This window comes from Denticeps clupeoides, chromosome 11 (assembly GCF_900700375.1).
Source record: "Denticeps clupeoides chromosome 11, fDenClu1.1, whole genome shotgun sequence".
NCBI lineage: Eukaryota > Metazoa > Chordata > Actinopteri > Clupeiformes > Denticipitidae > Denticeps > Denticeps clupeoides.
In genome coordinates this window covers 20699585-20717811 of record NC_041717.1, presented here as the reverse complement: position 1 = coordinate 20717811, position 18227 = coordinate 20699585, and the positions used below count along the sequence as shown (strand labels likewise).

Below are 18227 nucleotides of genomic sequence, written 5' to 3'. Positions count from 1 at the left end.
AAACATGTCTGCGCTGAAAAAGTTGCTTTTAATCTCATTGCACATACGCATAGTGACAATAAAGGCATTCTATTCTATATAAATTAGAGCTGGAACTGTGGTTTTTTTTGTGTGATTCATCTTGTGAAACATTACAACACTTGATCTTTTTATATGCTACTTTTTGGTAAGAAATTCAAGTACACACTTTTCACTAAGGGTGATGGTTCAATACAGAGGACACATTTCACCCGGTCACTGTATGCTTTGCTGCAGTGTTTTACAATGACAATCACTTTACTTTCACTATTTTTGTTTCTTCCTTACATCCACCTGTCTCGGATATTTATTAACATTAATAGCCAACCGAATCCAGCAAATCTGTAAAAACGAATTATGATAGCATTTTTCACGCATTAGTTCTTTCATTCACACGTGTTATACTTTTAGAATGCTTATTGTGTAACCTCTATTCCACATGTGTCAAGCATCCCGCGAGATCGCGTTATAAAGCTCTATTACTAAGGCCCGGCGAATTAAAGGGCTGATAACACACAAACTACAGATCCCATAATGCAGTGCGCAATGCAGTGGTGAAAAAACTAATTTCTAGCTGCTTTCACGGCCCATTCGGGGTGGACGTGGAAATAGCCCCTCTGCAGACCGACCTGCGGTGTAAAGATCGCGTTCGGAAAGGACACCGAAGAGCCTGCATTGTGGGATTTGTAGTTTACTTGTGGGAATCTCGCGGGAAGTGGAAACCGGAAGTAGGCGACAGTCGGGCACCTCGGCTCAAGGTGGCGAGGATGAGGAGCGGCGTGTAGCTTCATCTCAAGTCAGTGGTCACGGTTACGCAGATCGCTTTACGTACAGAACCACGCAGCATGTTCGCCGCTTCATCGCGCGTCGTGACTGTCCTCGCGGCGACACGGTAAGCGACACGTCAGCAGTTTATTCTAAGCGACAATAAAGGATTTATGTGTAAACGCAGCGTCTCGTCCCTTCGCTGCAGCGCGGCTGCTGGTCCAGTCCGCGGGAGCCACTGGTTCGCCTCCGTTCTGTCGGCGAAGACCTCGCTGCCTCTGCGGTCAGTGGGTCTCCAACTGGTGTCGTACGCGTGTTCTTCCGCGCTTTGACGGCGGAATCTGCGTGGTTCTGTTCCCCAGGGCGGAGCCGAGGAAGAAGAAGAAGGTGGACCCGCGCAGGGAGCTGATGGCGCGGGAGCGTCTGAAGAAGAAGCTGAAGAAGCTGGAGAGGATCCCGCCGGAGTTCATCCCCATCGAGGACTTCGTCACCCCTGCCAAATGCCTGGATGAAACCAGGTTCGTGCTTTATATTCATGAGAAAACATAAATAACTCGAGGACGCAAAGGATACAATGTAGTGCCGTTAGATTATGAACTTCAAATGCTTTTTATCGCCCCCTGGCGGCCCCCAGCGGCTGTTACGCAGTAAATATCTAAATATTAAAGGTCCTCTATCATGAAAATGTCACTGAGTGAGATTATTTAACATTAATACGAGTTCCCCTAGCCCGTCTATGGTCCTACAGTGGCTAGAAATGGCGATAGGTGTAAAGTGTGCTTTGGCCATTCAGACAGTCGGGTCCTTTAATTTGTCCTTTACGTCATCACAAGGGGTAATGTTACCTCCCCTTTCTCATGCTTTTTCCAGTTGCTCAGTAATTGGATGTAAAAATGAGCACGAATGTATTTTGTTTCTTTAGACAGTGGGTTAATTTGATTAAAACGCAGACACGACTTGCAACCAAGTTGTATTAGCGTCTTCAACGTGTGTGTCTGGCACAGTCCGTGGTCCCCACGTCCTTTAAACGGTCCACCGCTGTACCCGGAACCAAGAAAAGTAAACCTTCCTCTCGCCGCTGTCCTCCTCATTACCATTTAATGCTACAGACACCGAAGCGAGGCGTCCAGGGAAATCTCATTGTGGCACTCAGTGGCTGTAAGTCTGCAACAAGGCGGAGTCTCGGAAAGACACTTCCGATACAGACCAATATAAAAGCAAAAATTAATGTCAGGGGACCTTTTAATAATAAAAATTGTCAGCGTGTAGTCCTAGAACCAGTCATGCAGATTGTCGGCGTGGATTTTATGCTCTAGGAGCCGCGAAGGCCCCCGGATACCCTTCGAGGAGAGCGAGCGCCGGGCCCTCCTGCTGAAGGAGTGGGCGCGTTACAAGCACGCCCAGCACCGGACGGAGATGGCAGCCGTCGCGGACGCCCTGGAGGCCCAGAGGCAGGCGCTGCAGGAGCTGCAGCTGGAGTCGGAGGAGCTCTACCGGGCCGCGGTCGCTCCGGACCACGGCCTCTTTCCCTTCGCGCGGGAGGGTCCCTGCTACACCCCGCCCATGCCCAGTTACCAGGCGCCGGACGGCAAGTACAACGACGTCACGCGGGTCTACAACCAGTGAGCGAAGGAGATCTCCATCTGAATGCCACCTTGACAGCAGTTGGTTGTTCGGGCACGATGCCCCGCCCCCTTTTGTGAACTACTACTTCTTCACGTCGTGATTCTTGCTGCCTATGGGCCGTTACCACAACTCATTCAAATAACGAGGAATTTGCCGCGGTTGTTCTGTTTAAAGTGCCAGGACGGCGGGAAAAGATCTTCTGTCAGGGCTGCAGGACATTGCGAAGCTGTCAGAAACAAGTTAGAAATGGAGATTCTTTTATTTCCCAAATAAGCAGTGTTTTGGTTTTTTTTTTGTTTTTTTTTTCATTTATAAAAAGAAATTAAATAAAGTTGTACTTTTTTTTGCATTACATTACATTTGTTCTGTGTGGTGGAGAGAAAGCCTGGATCCCCGGCTCACGTTTGCCATGAGTTTCATCTTACAAGCATTTTAATTAACAGTCAAACATCTCAGCATCTCCAGTAACTCGGGTAAATTTACCGCGACTTTGCCCAAAGTGATCAGCTGAAGCTGCTCAAAATCTCTGCTCACAGTTGACCTCTGATTAATAATGGCTATATTAAAGATTTTAAATAATAAATCTACAAACACAAGTTATTGTCCAGTTAGGACCTCTGCAAGTCTGAACAACGATCATTAAAACGTCCACGCGTGGTCAGGTCCTCTGCGGCGAGCACCGAGATGGATGAGGTAATGTGTTCGCCTTCTCTTCCCTTTTCTTTTCCTCAGGAGTCCGGCGGATTTCCGTGGTCAAGGGGCAAGTGCCAGTCTCTCGGCGGGTGCTGTCTGAGCTCCCACACTGGCGTGAAATTCCTCTGCTCTGCCACGCGACCCCTCTCGCTCTTCTGAAGGGACTCCTGGGAGGAAAATAAGCGAGAACACCACGACTAGAATGCATCTCGGCTCATGCTGTGAGAAGCAAAAGTACAAGAAGAAAAAAAAAGAAAGTCACATTTTTCCAAGAGTACATTGGACCCATCATGTCCAGACGTCCTTATCCAGAGCGCCTTACAATCAGTAGTTACAGGTACAGTCCCCCCCCTGGAGGGTTAAGTGTCCTGCTCAGGGACACGATGGTAGTAAGTGGGGTTTGAACCTGGGACTTCTGGTTCATAGTCGAGTATGTTACCCTCCAGGCTACTACCACTACAGACCTGAACTAGTTTTAAATGTTATAGTTGTAAACTTGCAGTTTTACAGGAACTATGGACTTCAAGTGTTAATGAGATTAGGGTTTTTAATGACCGTAGGAACCCTGAGTACTAGGGATGTTACAAAATGGGGCGGCGGTGGCCTAGCGGTTAAGGAAGCGGCCCCGTAATCAGAAGGTTGCCGGTTCGAATCCCGATCCGCCAAGGTGCCACTGAGCAAAGCTCCCCGGGCGCCTGTCATGGCTGCCCACTGCTCACCAAGGGAGATGGTTAAATCACCGTATGGTTAAGTCAACGTGTGCTCTGCTGCTGTGTGTCACAATGACAATCACTTAATCTTAAACTGCACTTTTCATCACTGTCTCTGTGATGACCTTGCTGCTGTATGGACGTTAAAAATGTATGTTAATAGTTTCCATATTTATTCATTTCAATGGCCGACGATGTGTTAATACGCCCACTCTGCGTCCTGTTTGCTTCTTGTCCTGCTGTAACCGGAGACGTTCTGTACTTAGCGGAGATTTGAAAGGGTCCCGCCTCACCTTGGCCTCGGGACTGCGGCTCTTCTCCCACGCTCTGCAGGAGTTAAAGTCCTCCTTCCACTGCTGGCACGACGGGGACGTGCCGAAGGTGTAGAAGTGGTGGAAGCGGTTCCGAACGCTCCTGCAGTGCCGGAACTCGCTCCAGTAGTCGTCGCACACCCGCGGAGGCTGCAGGGGAAGGAGCCAAGCAGGACGTTTAACCAGATTAGCCGGACTTTTTGGTGTTCCTGCTGTGAAGGGCAGCGTTCAGGCATCTTAAGCTGGATCGCCTGCCGCTTCGTTAAATGCGGCCTGGGCAGCTCACAGATACGAACGCTAGATGCTCGCATTCAGCCTTTCGACGGGCGTCGATACCACCGCCGTATCTGGACGGTGTTCCAAGCTCGTTCACCCACGCTTCTCTGGCGGGAAGGATCAAGTAATCTTTTATTCAATCATCTCGTATGTTACGAAATGTTATTCGTGGTACAGACCAGAGCATCTCTCCTCCCACCAGCTTCTGTTCCGACACCATGTAAATATTACAGCTCTTGACAAATCTACAAAATGTCTCTTGTGTATGGACCTGCCCTGTCTATAGTTGGAATTTTTCATATTAAATATAAAAAATAAAGTATTTTCCTTGTCTAATAGATGTTGTGTACAGTTTGTTGTCTGTAGGTCTCTACAAATCCATATAGATGCCTGTTGCTCTGGATAAACGTGTAAATAGTGGTCACGCTACAGGGTTCATCATGAAGACCGCCAGGCTCTTTCTGTGAACATTCCTGCCCTTTTTTTGTGGTCTTTGTATTCGCATCGTTTTGCATGTAGTAGGAGAGTATTTTAACTTCATTCCAAATGAAAAAAATATGCAGACTACATTTTAAACATAAAAAACCACGTCTGAACGTTGAAAGGAACCTTCTCTAATTTGCCATGTCTGTCTAATATGGTTATTTAATTGTGTATTCCACCGTGGCTCTGATAGACGTTCATTCGTTTAAAAGGAGCGCCGCCACTCCCAACATGGCGGCTCTGTTGACGCCCCACTCAACATGTCTATGGGGCAGCTGACAGTTAGCCTAGCCTAGCCCACCGCAGGCGTAAGACGAGTGAATTCACGACAGGTTCACGTTTCTTTGAATCGCATAATAAATGTATCCGTTGATTGGAGATAAAGAGATAAAATAATAAAAGCCGGTCAGGCCTGAAAGGTCGTTCCACCTCGAACCTTTCGGCGTCGGCTAAAAGCGCGCCAGACCCGCGGAGTGGCGTTTCTTATCGTTCCCGGAGAGTAACAAACATGCTTTTAACGCCATGTCGTGAACGTGAAAAGCAGATGAAGAGCACGTACCCTCCACGGTGCCGCAGAGTCTGCCATTTACGGGACGACGTTCGAGCGGCCGGCGAAGATCCGCGTCTCCTCTGCTTCGTCACAAGCGCCCAGATCGACCAGACGCGGATTAGCAGCAGCAGTGACCGAGAATCGCTCCGGTGCTCCGGTGCTCGGCAGAGTCCTTGCTAGTACGAATTCGCCCTCCGTTCGGCGTTGCCAAATCGCGTCAAAAACCAAGCAGGGTTGAGTCATTACTTCACCCTTCCAATAATATGTAATTTTCGGTGAGGGGTTGGATCCACGTTGCATAAAACAAATATAGTCAGAAAATGCGTTGTAACGGACAACGCGAACGATGCCTAAACCAGCAAGAGACACAATTTTTTTCTGCGACCTTCTGAAATGTCGCGTATAAACAGCGGATCTGGCAACCTCTGCCAGACTGGGTCCGGTCACCGGGGTCAAGGGAAGCAAGTGATGCCGCTTACTAATTCCTCAACCACCGTCCCTTGTGGTCGGGCAAAATAAAAACACAGAACCAACAAATATTTATTTATTCATTTTAGTTACATAAGGATTTTTCTTTAATTAAAACAAATTAATCTGACATGTACATAAAGTGAAAGTTTATTCTAGGCCACCACTGCTGTAAATCAGTGTTCAATCCTATGTATTTTCTAAAATAACTCGACACAAGGCCACGACACAAACAACACTTGCTGGGGCGTTGGTGGCCTAGAAGATAAGGAAGCGGCCCAGTAATCATAAGGTCGCCGGTTCGAATCCGGATCCGCTGAGGTGCCACTGAGCAAAGCACCGTCCCCACACACTGCTCCCTGGGCGTCTGTCATTGAGTCCATTGCTCACCAAGGGTGATGGTTAAATACAGAGGACACGTTTTGTGTCACCGTGTGCTGTGTTGTAGAGTTTCACAATGACAATCACTTCACGTTCATTTAAACAACAAACACAAACAAGGGGGAAAACCGGAAAATAAGTATGTTATGTAAAAAGCATATGGGCCACCTTCCATTCCCTGCCAGGAACTATTTTTTAGCTCTTTGTTATATTGCAGCTATTTGCTAAAATCATTTAAATCATTCTTTTTTCCCTCATTAATGTACACACAGAATTGTTGACGTTTTTGCAGATTTATTAACAAACTGAAATATCACATGGTCCTAAGTACCCTTTTGATCTAAAACAGCCATGAATCTTTTTGGGAAAGTTTTTCACACCTGGACTCTGCCATAAAGCCCCGGCTGGTGGAGGGTTGCAGATGACGTTCTCCGTCATCTCTGGAGCTCAGCCACAGTGATCTTTGGGTTCTTCTTTACCTATCTAACCAGGGCTCTTCTCCCCCAATAGCTCAGTTGTAGGAAGGGTTCTGGTCGTCCCAGACGTCTTCTATTTAAGGATTATGGAGGCCACCGTGCTCTTAAGAACTTTAAGCGCAGCAGAAGTGTTTTTGTAACCTTGGCCAGATCTGTGCCTTGCCACTATTGTGTCTCTGAGCTCTTCAGACAGTTCCTTTGACCTCATGATTCTCATTTGCTCTGACATGCAATTGTGAATTGTAAGGTCATTTAAACCTTATACATAATCATGTATTCTCCTTGTAATGTAATTCTTCAATTTCAAGCCGAATATGTTGAAATTGACACTTGCCTGGGATGTTTGGTAAGTTAGTAAGTGTAAGGACGTATGTCAACACGGACTTCGCAAAAACGAATTTAGCAAAAATGTAGGGATGCACCGATACCGATACCGGCCTCGATACCACATTTTCTACAGTACTCGTTAAAAGTCCCCCGATACCGCGCACCGATACCGCGGTCTGAGAAATGTCTGTGTTTGAGCGGCGTGTAAGGAGTTAATAACAGGCCTCGAGTGCCCGCCCCCAGGCCCCGCCCCCAGCTCAGAGCGCGGAGAAGGCGGGGTTAGACGTGTCGGCTGCGTGGAACTATTTCAAGGCGAATGAAGACGACAAAACAAAGGCGGACTGCAAATTGTGCTCAGCGAAATTGTCCGGATAATGCAATTATCGAGTACATTGCATTAATATGACTGAAGCTGTTACCTGTAAATTTAAATCATGTTTTTATTAAGTACTCTGTATCGGTGAGTACTGAAATGCAAGTACTCGTACTCGTTCTCGTTTTCCAAAAAAGTGGTATCGGTGCACCCCTCCAAAAAATAATCATGCAAAAAAAAGAATTATGCAAAAAAAAAAGAATTTAGCATAAAAGAGTTTTTAGAGCGGGAGAAACAAAAACTCCCACTGGGAACAAAGACGTATAAAATACATACCGGGTTTTGGCTACCGAGAATCGCTCCGGTGCTCGGCAGAGTCCTTGCTAGTGCGAATTCGCTCTCCGTTCGGCGTTGCCAAATCACGTCAAAAAACCAAGCAGGATTGAGTCATTACTTCACCCTGCCAATAATATGTAGTTTTCGGGGAGAGGGGGTTGGATCAACGTTGCATAAAACATATATAGTAAGAAAATCCGTTGTAACGGACAACGCGAACGATGCCTAAAGCAGCAAGAGACACTTTTTTTTCTGCGACCTTCTGAAATGTCGCGTATAAACAGCGGATCTGGCAACCGCTGCCAGACTGGGTCCGGTCACCGGGGTCAAGTGATGCCACTTGCTAACCTTGTGGTCGGGCAAAATAAAAACACAGAACCAACACATATTTATTTATCCATTTTAGTCACATAAGGATTTTTTTTATAAAAACAAATGAATCTGACATGTACATAAAGTGAAAGTTTATTCTAGGCCACCACTGCTGTAAATCAGTGTTCAGTGAAATCCATTCACTACTTACTACACGTTCATCATTACTTTGAAACAATGTGAAATAATCAAACCTGCAATAACTTGCAACACACTCAGTTATTTATTCTTCCCATATGTCTATATAGTGTTGTCACTTGTCACTTTGTAACTCCTGACACCCTATTTTTTTTTGTATATTTTATATTTCTCTTGTATTATTTTCTACATACAAGTCTGCACTGAAGGAGTTGCTTTTAACGTTATAGTGCATGCATTTGGTGACAATAAAAAGCATTCTATTCTATACTGGTGGCCAAGCGAGAATCGTTTCCCAAATGAGGGAGACTCGGGATGTCTGAAACCCTGCAAAAACTACCAGGTGCTTTATATGTCAAAACCAGAATGCACTACATGCCAGAGAACGCAGAAATGCGGTTAAAATGGAGTGATACTGTACTAAAATGTAACCTTCGCCGCCGAGTGAAGCTTTACATTCGTATCGGTTCACACCTGTTGGCTAGTTCGCAACAGTCCAAGGAAGCGTACCTTGGTTAAGATTAATATTCTCCTTATAATGTAATTCTTCATTTTCAAGCCGAATGTGTTGAAATTGACCCTTGCCTGGGATGTTTGGTAAGTTAGTAAGTGTAAGGATGTCAACACAGGGTGGTAGTAGCCTAGTGGGTAACACACTCGCCTATGAACCAGAAGACCCGGGTTCGAATCCCGCTTACTACCATTGTGTCCCTGAGCAAGACACTTAACCCTAAATTGCTCCAGGGAGACTGTCCCTGTAACTACTGATTGTAAGTCGCTCTGGATAAGGGCGTCTGATAAATGCCGTAAATGTAAATGTAAATGTAACACAGACTTGGCAAAAAAGAATTTTGCAAAAAAGTAGGGATGCACCGACACCAATATCACATTTTCTAAAGTACTCATACTTGTTAAAAGTGGAACTATTAACTACTCTGTATCGGCGAGTACTGAAATGCAAGTACTCGTTTTCCAAAAAAGTGGTATCGGTGCACCCCTACAAAAAAGAATTATGCAAAAAAAGAACTTTGCAAAAAAGAATGTTTCACGTTTTTCTGCGCGGGAGAAACAAAAACTCCCACTGGGAACAAAATACCCTGTTTTGGCACCCAAATGATCAAATTCCCACACTTTCCCCTGTCTGGAAATGCCCTTTACTGAAATTCTCTGAACCTGTCACCCACCGCTTGTGCCCTTGAAGCGGGTGTCTTGTGGCCTTTTAAACAGGTTGTGCTTCTTTAGTTCTTATTTTTTTATGCATATTGTTCACAAAGTTCTTCAATGTATCTGGCCAATCAGAACTGTTCATTATGTCCTAAAATAATATCTGCAATATTTAAACTGTGTATTCATTAAAGATTGATTCTTTGAACACAAACAATGAATCAAGAGAGACAATATGGTTCACTGGCTAATTCGAGTGGATTCTGTTTGCCTCGGTTCTACTACCCCTTACAGAAAATACCTTTCATTCCTACTTCATTTAATAACAACACCGGTTAAATGCTTGTCACCTATAATCCTGACTAAGGCAACTGGACAATGAAGATACTGCTGCCTGTATATGGTAACAACCTGTTGCCACAAGGTAGAGTCCAAGCAAGCACCATGCAAACCCTCCAGCCTTACCAGGAAGCTTCACATAAATCTGGAATTGGTCCATATGTGTCGAATACGCCAAGCACCAGCCAAACCCCTAAACCTCACCAGGAACTGCCCGTCAAGACCAAAAAGACCAGCACGGCAACTCTCAAGAGACCTATCGGTCTCGAACCACATGTGTCGAATGTGGCAAGCACCATCTAAACCCCTCAGCATCAGTAAGCAGTGGCCATCGAGGCCAAAAAGGCCATCATGTCAACTCTCAAAAAACATTACGAGTCCGAGTATCCACAAGTGTCGAATGTAGTGTGTACGTTCAACGTAGGATGTACGCTGGACATCCTGGAAATTGCGAGACAAGGTCTAAACGTAGAATACAATCCAAAGTCTTTCAGTGCTGTCCGGATGAAAATCAGAAGACCAAATACATCAGCTCTGATCTTCAAGTCGGGGAGAATAGTTTGCACAGGAGCAGAAAACGAAACCCTGTCGCGGCAAGCGGCCTAAAGATTCGTCAGGATAATCCAGAAGATGGGATACCCTGCCAGACTGACAAAGTTCTAAATTCAGAATGTGGTGGCAAGCTGCAACATGCAGTTTGGAATTCGTCTCGAACAACTTTCTTAGAGCCACCCAGAGGAATGCAGCTATGAACCGGAACAATTTCCAGGACTAAGATACAGGCTGAGAGACCCGAAAATGACTTTCCTGGTCTTTGTGTCGGGCAAAGTCGTATTCACGGGAGCAAAGAGCGAAGATCAAGTAAGACAAGGATTTGAAGCCATTCTTCCCATCTTGCAGAAATATAGGAGGAGAAGGTGATATGGGAACATTTTTCCATCTGTAAGTTATCTACTGGAAATACTGAAGACGTCGCTCCATTTGGATGCATTACACTTTACTTTACTTTACTTTACTTTACTTTATTTGGCAGACGCTTTTATCCAAAGCGACTTACAATGGGAAGACACCAGCAATTCTCGTTCGATTTCTATAGAATATCGAGTTTACAAACTAAGAGCCCTGATAAGGCTTAGACTTGTCATTGAAGAGCATGCTCGGAGAGTGTTGGGTGCTAGACTAAGAAAAATTATAATGTATTTATACATTTTGTATTTGTTTGTTCAATGTGTATGCATGTGTATGTGTTAAATTTGTCTGTAATATTTTTGGAATAAGAGGGTTTTCACCTTCTTCTTAAAAGTGGTGATAGTCTCGGCTAGTCGTGTGGAGGAGGGCAGGTTGTTCCACCAGCCAGGGACAACAACGGAGAACAGACATGATTGGAATCGGAGACCCCGTGAAGAAGGAATTTTTAAGTCTCCTTTCGTTTGCCGATCTGAGAGAGCGTGCAGGAGTGTATCTAGGTAGTAGTGTGTTGATGTAGGAGGGCGCAGTTCCATTTACAGCCCTGTAGGCAAGCATCAAGGATTTGAACTCAATGCGAGCAGCTACCGGGAGCCAGTGGAGGGAGGTGAGAAGAGGTGTAACATGGGTGTATTTTGGCTGATTGAAAATGAGACGGGCTGCCATATTTTGGATCATCTGGAGTGGTTTTATGGTGACTGTACTCAGATCTTGAACGATGTACAAGGTGAGCCATTTATATGGATACACCTTAATAAAATGGAAATTGTTGGTGACATTGAACACATTTTATAAGTGTACAGAAACTTGTAAATAACTCATGAAAGAATAAAGTTACGTTAAAATCACACCAAGCACACCATGGTTTTTTTGTGAAATTACCAATAAATTTGATGCGTCACATGACCCTCTTCCTATTGAAAAAACAAAAGTTGGATCCAAGATGACCGACTTCAAAATGGCCACTATGGCCACCACCCATCTTAAAAAGTTTGCCCCCTCACATATACTAATGTGCCACAAACAGGACGTTAATGTCACCAACCATTCCCATTTCATTAAGGTGTACCCATATAAATAGTCCACCCTGAAGAATAGTTCTTTAAGAAATCATTTTATTTCCCACACGGGCAGTGCTCTGAACTGAGTAGCGCTGGTTTCTTTTCTTTACGGATCTCATCGTGGGAAGGAATTTTGAAATGAAAAAGGGATGGTTAAATGGTTAGTTTTTTTTTTCATTGGTGTTCTTTACTTTACCTTACTTTATTTTACTTTACTAAACAGACGCTTTTATCCAAAGTGACTTACAAGAGGAATGTTACAGAGGAATGTTAAGGGTGTTGCAGTTTTTTGTACATTGTGATTATGTTGTTAATGTGACCAGTGTGTAAGTGTGATCAAATTATTCTCCTGTCATTGAGGTTACTTTAATTTACTGTATTTAGCGACTTACAAGAGGAAGACACCAGCAATTCTCGTTCAATTTCTATAGAATATTGAGTTTACAAACTAAGAGCCCTGCTAAGGCTCAACTTGTCAGCCAAGAGCATGCTCAGAGATTGTTAGGTGCTAGACGAAGAAAAAAATTATAATATATATATACATTTTTGTATTGTTTTGTGCAATGTGTACACATGTGCGTGTGTAAGTGTTAGATTTGTCTGTAATATTTTTTGAACAAGAGGGTTTTCACCTGCTTCTTAAAAGTGGTGGTAGTCTCGGCTAGTCGTGTGGAGGAGGGCAGGTTGTTCCACCAGCCAGGGACAACAACGGAGAACAGAGATGATTGGAATCGGAGACCCTGTGAAGAAGGAATTTTTAGTCTCATTTCATTTGCTGATCTGAGAGAGCGTGCAGGAGTGTAGCTAGGTAGTATTTTATTGATATAGGAGGGTGCAGTTTGAACTCAATGCGAGCAGCTACTGGGAGCCAGTGGAGGGAGGTGAGAAGAGGTGTAACAAGGGTGTATTTTGGCTGATTGAAGATGAGACGGGCTGCCACATTTTGGATCATCTGGAGGGGTTTTATGGTGACTGCAGAGGCTCCAGCCAGGAGAGAGTTACAGTAGTCGAGTTTGGAGATGACCATTGCCTGGACGAGGAGCTGCGTAGCCTGTTGTGAGAGAAAAGGCCGAATCTTGCGAATGTTGTAGAGAGTGAACCTGCAGGATCTGGAGATCGCAGCAACATGATGGTTCAAACTCAGTTTGTCATCGATCCAAACTCCAAGGCTTTTTGCAGATGCCGTGGGTGTTAACAGTAGCGAGCCAATTTGAATTGAAAGGTTTTGCTGAGGGGAGTTGTTGCCCAGAAAGATCAGAATCTCGGTTTGGATAGGTTGAGTTGGAGGTGCCGCTCAGACATCCATGCCGATATGTCTGAGAGACAGGCCGAAATTTTTGTTGCTATAGTAGCATCTTCTGGTGGGAATGACAAATAGAGCTGGGTGTCATCAGCATAAGAGTGATAGGAGAAGCCATGTGATTGGATGATGTGACCAAGTGAGCGAGTGTATATTGAGAATAGAAGGGGGCCAAGGACAGAGCCTTGTGGAACCCCTGTGGTTACCCTAGAGAGGACAGTCACACCAGCATGGCCCGTACGAGAATGTGAAAATTGTTCTTTTTTTTTTGGATGTGATATTTTGCGCAGTAAAATATCTTTTTTTAAGTTGATCCGTGACCCCCGACCCCCATGAAGCTTAGCGCACCTTAAACAGGATTTATTCCATCAGTGTTCAGTTCAGCTGTGGCAAGTTAAGGATAACCAGCGGCTAGTTAACCAAGCAAAGTTTTCCCATCTCGCGGCAGACATGTTTGTTGATGTTGGCGATTTCTCGCAGATTTATGTAGTTTAGCAGTGGTGGCCTAGCAGTTAAGGAATCAAATCCGGTTCAAATCCTGTCATGGCTGCCCACTGCTCACTAAGGGAATGACCCAATATGGCGCCGGTGAGGTCGGCTGCCGTCGCGACTGCTCTGACCCCGTTTAGTTAGTTAGCATTATACAATGCATGTACAATTGGAAGATTTTAACCGCTCCAGATCCTAGCTGGCCGAGCGAGATCCTGAGGAAGAACAATGGACATAATGCGAAGCGGCGGCCCCGGGGGAAACGAGCCGGCGTCAGGAACAGGCTGAGGGCCCGTGCACAGAGCACACCTCTGCCTAGCATCCTGCTCGCCAATGTCCAGTCACTGGAGAACAAGCTCGGTGACCTCAGGGCCAGGGTAAAGGCCGAGTTCTTCTCGGTTCACTGCATTGTCAGGACACAGGACTCGGGGAAGACACAGGGAGGCGGCGTGTGCTTGATGGTAAACAACAGCTGGTACAACAGCTGGTGCAACAGCGTTGTCCCTCTCACTCGCTCCTGCACACCGAACCTGGAACTTCTGACCATCAAATGTGGTCCTTTTCACCTTCCTCGGGAGTTCACATCGGTCATCGTCAGCGCCGCTTACATCCCAGCGAAAGCGGACACGGACACTGTCCTATGCGAACTGCAGGAGGCGCTCACACAGCACCGGGACGCTGCGCTTATTGTGGCAGGGGATTTTAATTTACATTTACATTACATTTACAGCGTTTATCAGACGCCCTTATCCAGAGTGACTTACCATCAGTATTTACAGGGACAGTCTGGACCACTGTTACACGACAGTTAAGGACGGATACAGGGCACAATCTCGTCCACCGTTTGGAAAATCCGACCATGCCACCATCTTCCTCATGCCTAAATACAAACAAAGGCTCAAACAGGTTCAGAGGGAGGTGGCCTTCCGCGGGGCTTGCTTCCGGGGACATGGGACCATACAAGGCTGCGTCGTACAGCGTCAGGAAAGCGGTGAAGGAGGTGAAGCAGCGCTACGGGAAGAAACTGGAGTCGCAACTCGAACAGAGTGACTCTAGGAGCCTGTGGCGGGGACTGAGGACAATAACGGACTATAAAGCACCAACATCTGGTACGACGAACGCGTCTCTGGCTGACGAGCTGAACACATTCTATGCTCGCTTCAAGGCTGCAGCTAAAGCTAGCGGCTCCAACGGCTGGGGACAGGAAGACACTGCCAGCACAGAGAACACGTTCGTCATCACCGAGCATGACATGAGGAGAGCCTTCAAGAGAGTGAACACCAGGAAGGCAGCAGGACCAGGTGGCATCTCGGGGAGAATCCTCAGAGCCTGCGCGGATGATTCGAGAAAGGGTTCATTTCTCGAAGCTTCATGTGCACATGACACCACCTACTGGCCAGGTGTTTAATTACAAACCATGTATGACCAAATAAATTCGAATTCAAATTGTATTTCTGCAGGTGGTGACCATTTACATTTACAGCATTTGTCAGACGCACCTATCCAGAGCGACTTACAATCAGTAGTTACAGGGACAGTCCCCCCCTGGAGACACTCAGGGTCAAGTGTCCTGTCCGGCAGTGGTGGCCTAGCGGTTAAGGAAGCGGCCCTGTAATCAGAAGGTTGCCGGTTCGAATCCCGATCTGCCAAGGTGCCACTGAGCAAAGCACCGTCCCCACACACTGCTCCCCGAGCGACTGTCATGGCTGCCCACTGCTCACTCAGGGTGTTGGGTTAAATGCAGAGGACAAATTTCACTGTGTGCACCGTGTGCTGTGCTCCCGTGTATCACATGTGACAATCACTTCACTTCTTTTGCTCAGGGACACAGTGGTAGTAAGTGGGATTTGAACCTGGGTCTTCTGGTTCATAGGTGAGTGTGTTACCCCACTAGGCTCCTACCACCCTTATTTGTCACATACAGTCATACTTGGTATGATATGCAGTGATATGCTTTAATTGTTCTACATAAATGATCACATATGTGTATGAGTTTGAGTGTATTCTGTGTGAATATTTTTACAAAATTGTAGTATTATACGATCCTTTTTTGGCCTTTGAAAACACCCTTACACATGGCATAGAAGAAAAACACAAGAGCAAGATTATACAAATTGGGGTATAGTATGCACATTTGTCACCAAAATTCTGTCGTTTTACAGCCGAGTGCCTGGAGGTGCAGTCATTGGTGTAGCAGGAGTAGAGAAGTGGGAACCGGACACACCCTTGAGGAGCACCAGTCCCATTTCAAAAGTGATCTCCCGTAGCCTTACTTGCTGTCAGGAAGCTGGTGATCCACTGACAAGCATCAGGTGACACGTTGAACTAGGAGAGTTTGGAGGAAAGGAGATTGGACACATGGTGTGGAAAGACAAAGTAAAGTCCTCAGACCACATCCTGGCACAAGTTCCCAGACGGTCGAGGTGTTGCAGGATATAATGCAGTCCTATTCACTGTATCATCTGTTGGTGTCCAGCAACATCCTTGTAATACAATCAAACGTCTTCTTAAGTATCGGTATGAATTAAAATAATTATAATGAATGATTACAGTAAGCATTATGAAGTGAGAAATTACGTGTAACTAACCATTGACAAAGCAAGTTTTCAACATTTGAATAAAACAAAGTAATGTGGTTAGAAGAACATCAAAATCCATAAAAATATATATTGTAATTAAATGCTAATTAAATCTACTTTATAAAACAATACAATATAAAAACGGTCAACGAATCAGGATCTGAGAGCGGGTAGATTCTGACCAATTAAGAATGAGTGGGCCGGGCTGCCATAGATATAGATACACTAGATGTTGCGTTGATGGAAGATATGGGAGTAAACGCGTCAACAGAGCCGCCATGTTGGGAGTGGCGGCGCTCCTATGGGAGTAAACGCGTCAACAGAGCCGCCATGTTGGGAGTGGCGGCGCTCCTTTGAAAACGAATGAACGTTTGAAACGAATGATCAGGGCCAAGGTGGAATACACAAGTCAAGGACCATAAACCCGCAAATTTGAGAAGTCTTGGTTCATCTCAAATGTCACACATGTATTCACAACCCAGCTGCAAATAAATTGATAGAGAAAGTTTTTATGGCATAATTTTATGTTCAAAATGTAAAAATAAATGTAAACTACACTCATACTACATGCAGAGCAATGCAAATACAAAGACCGCAAAAAAGGGCAGAAATGTTCACTGAGAGACCCTGGCGGTCTTCATGATAAGTCCTGTAGCCTTTATTGCTCATACATTTATATGAATGCGTTTAGCAAAAGCAACAGGCATTTCTATGGATTTTTAGAGAACTATGCGTGTACATTTTTTCATATTTAATATGAAAGAACATCAATTTACCTGCTTACAACTATATTTATATTTAGTTGTATTTAAAAAAAAAAAAAAAAAATTGACTAGGGCAGTGGTATTGAGGCATGCGGAGAGGCTGAATGCCACATCAAGTCAGCCACGGCAGCCTTATGGCATCTGTAGTTTGTGGGTTATCGGCGCTTCATACCAGGCCATAGATATAACAACGATCTTTGACACCTATGATCTAAATATGAAGAAGATCACGGGCAGGCTTTCTGTCTGCAGCAAAATTAAATCGTGCACGTTAACGCTTTTCAGTTCTGGATTTAATTAATACAGAGAGCGTTTACATAATTACCGTTCAACAACAACCACAGCAGAAAAATGTACTTCATAAACGTTTATTTCTCAATTGACATTGCAATTTACTACAGGGAATGACAGTAGGACTATGGCTTCACTCAAATATATTAACAGGTTTCAGCATACAAAGACATGAGGAGAGAAAAAACAAAGAACGTTCTGGAAACAGAAAAAAAAAGAAAAAGGCCAAAAGGTGTTTGACGATATGGTCGTCAGTAGATACGCACCGCACTCACACTCCAGGTCAGCTCCAGCCTCTCCAGGTTACTGGCAAACACGCCACCACCCGTGGCTGGTGGGCTAAACCGTGCAGAAATACGAGGGGCGCGGCCTGACACCCGAGGGTTAAACCCGTGTGCTTAAAACTGCCCCACTGGCAAACCGAGGTAATGGATTAAAAAGTAAGTGATTGGGGAAGAAAATAAAAAATAAAAAGTGTCTCGATATGACTGGGAGGCGGAGTGAGCGTATAAAAACTTGACCGGCGTCTCATCTCGAGAGTTCAAGGCACATTTCCCCCCCCCCAACTGCTGCCACTTTTCAACTTCCAATACTTCTTAAAACCAACGTTTATCCTCATTAAAAATATATACTCCTCTCTGTACAACGTGGGGAAGGTCGGGATTTGGGGCGGGGCAACATTTAAGATAACTTTATACGCCGTACGTGGCGCTTGGTAAAGCATGACATGGCTGCTAATAAAATCTTGTATAAGACGAAATCACACATAAATACAGCCGCTGCGGCGTAAAACGCAACGCTTACAACACACGATCGCCATGTTTTTAACTGCTAGGAGAAGCCAGTTCCACATAGGCCGTCTTCATGAAATCATTTTGTTAGGATTATGCACAGCATGTGATCTATTGCAGCTTATTAATATGGAATAGTTAAGGGGGAAGTGGACAAACCAAACGTTATATCGGGCTGATGCTCGGGAAGACCTTCGAAACGGAGGAAAGAACAGTTTTGTGCTTCTTCAAGCGGAGCGA

At 45.2% G+C, this 18227-nt stretch overlaps 2 protein-coding genes and 1 pseudogene across 2 annotated transcripts; 2 read left to right on the top strand and 1 right to left on the bottom strand.

Annotated features, from left to right (window-relative positions):
- Positions 1-752: 752 nt before the first annotated feature.
- mrpl40 (mitochondrial ribosomal protein L40) lies at positions 753-2992 on the top strand. Its single transcript, XM_028997305.1, has 4 exons — positions 753-910; positions 992-1066; positions 1146-1301; positions 2100-2992. The coding sequence occupies exons 1-4, from the start codon at positions 864-866 to the stop codon at positions 2407-2409; spliced, it is 588 nt and encodes a 195-aa protein (XP_028853138.1). The 5' UTR covers positions 753-863; the 3' UTR covers positions 2410-2992.
- Positions 2824-5661, bottom strand: c11h22orf39 (chromosome 11 C22orf39 homolog). The gene is made up of 3 exons (XM_028997306.1): positions 5442-5661; positions 4106-4273; positions 2824-3269 (listed from the first exon to the last, which is right to left on the bottom strand). Exons 1-3 carry the CDS (start codon positions 5466-5468, stop codon positions 3138-3140), a joined length of 327 nt encoding a protein of 108 aa, XP_028853139.1. The 5' UTR covers positions 5469-5661; the 3' UTR covers positions 2824-3137.
- Positions 5662-10097: 4436 nt separating this feature from the next.
- On the top strand, positions 10098-10806 carry LOC114799686 (TATA-box-binding protein-like; annotated as a pseudogene).
- Positions 10807-18227: the final 7421 nt, after the last annotated feature.

Excerpts from the sequence above, each read along its gene's own strand:
- mrpl40 (XM_028997305.1), top strand. The coding sequence starts at position 864 with ATGTTCGCCGCTTCATCGCGCGTCGTGACTGTCCTCGCGGCGACACG. Across the intron at positions 1,067-1,145 it reads AAGACCTCGCTGCCTCTGCG|GGCGGAGCCGAGGAAGAAGA; the intron begins GTCAGTGGGTCT and ends TCTGTTCCCCAG. Across the intron at positions 1,302-2,099 it reads AAATGCCTGGATGAAACCAG|GAGCCGCGAAGGCCCCCGGA; the intron begins GTTCGTGCTTTA and ends TTTATGCTCTAG.
- c11h22orf39 (XM_028997306.1), bottom strand. The coding sequence starts at position 5,468 with ATGGCAGACTCTGCGGCACCGTGGAGG. Across the intron at positions 4,274-5,441 it reads ACTCTGCGGCACCGTGGAGG|CCTCCGCGGGTGTGCGACGA; the intron begins GTACGTGCTCTT and ends CTTCCCCTGCAG. Across the intron at positions 3,270-4,105 it reads GCCGCAGTCCCGAGGCCAAG|GAGTCCCTTCAGAAGAGCGA; the intron begins GTGAGGCGGGAC and ends TTTTCCTCCCAG.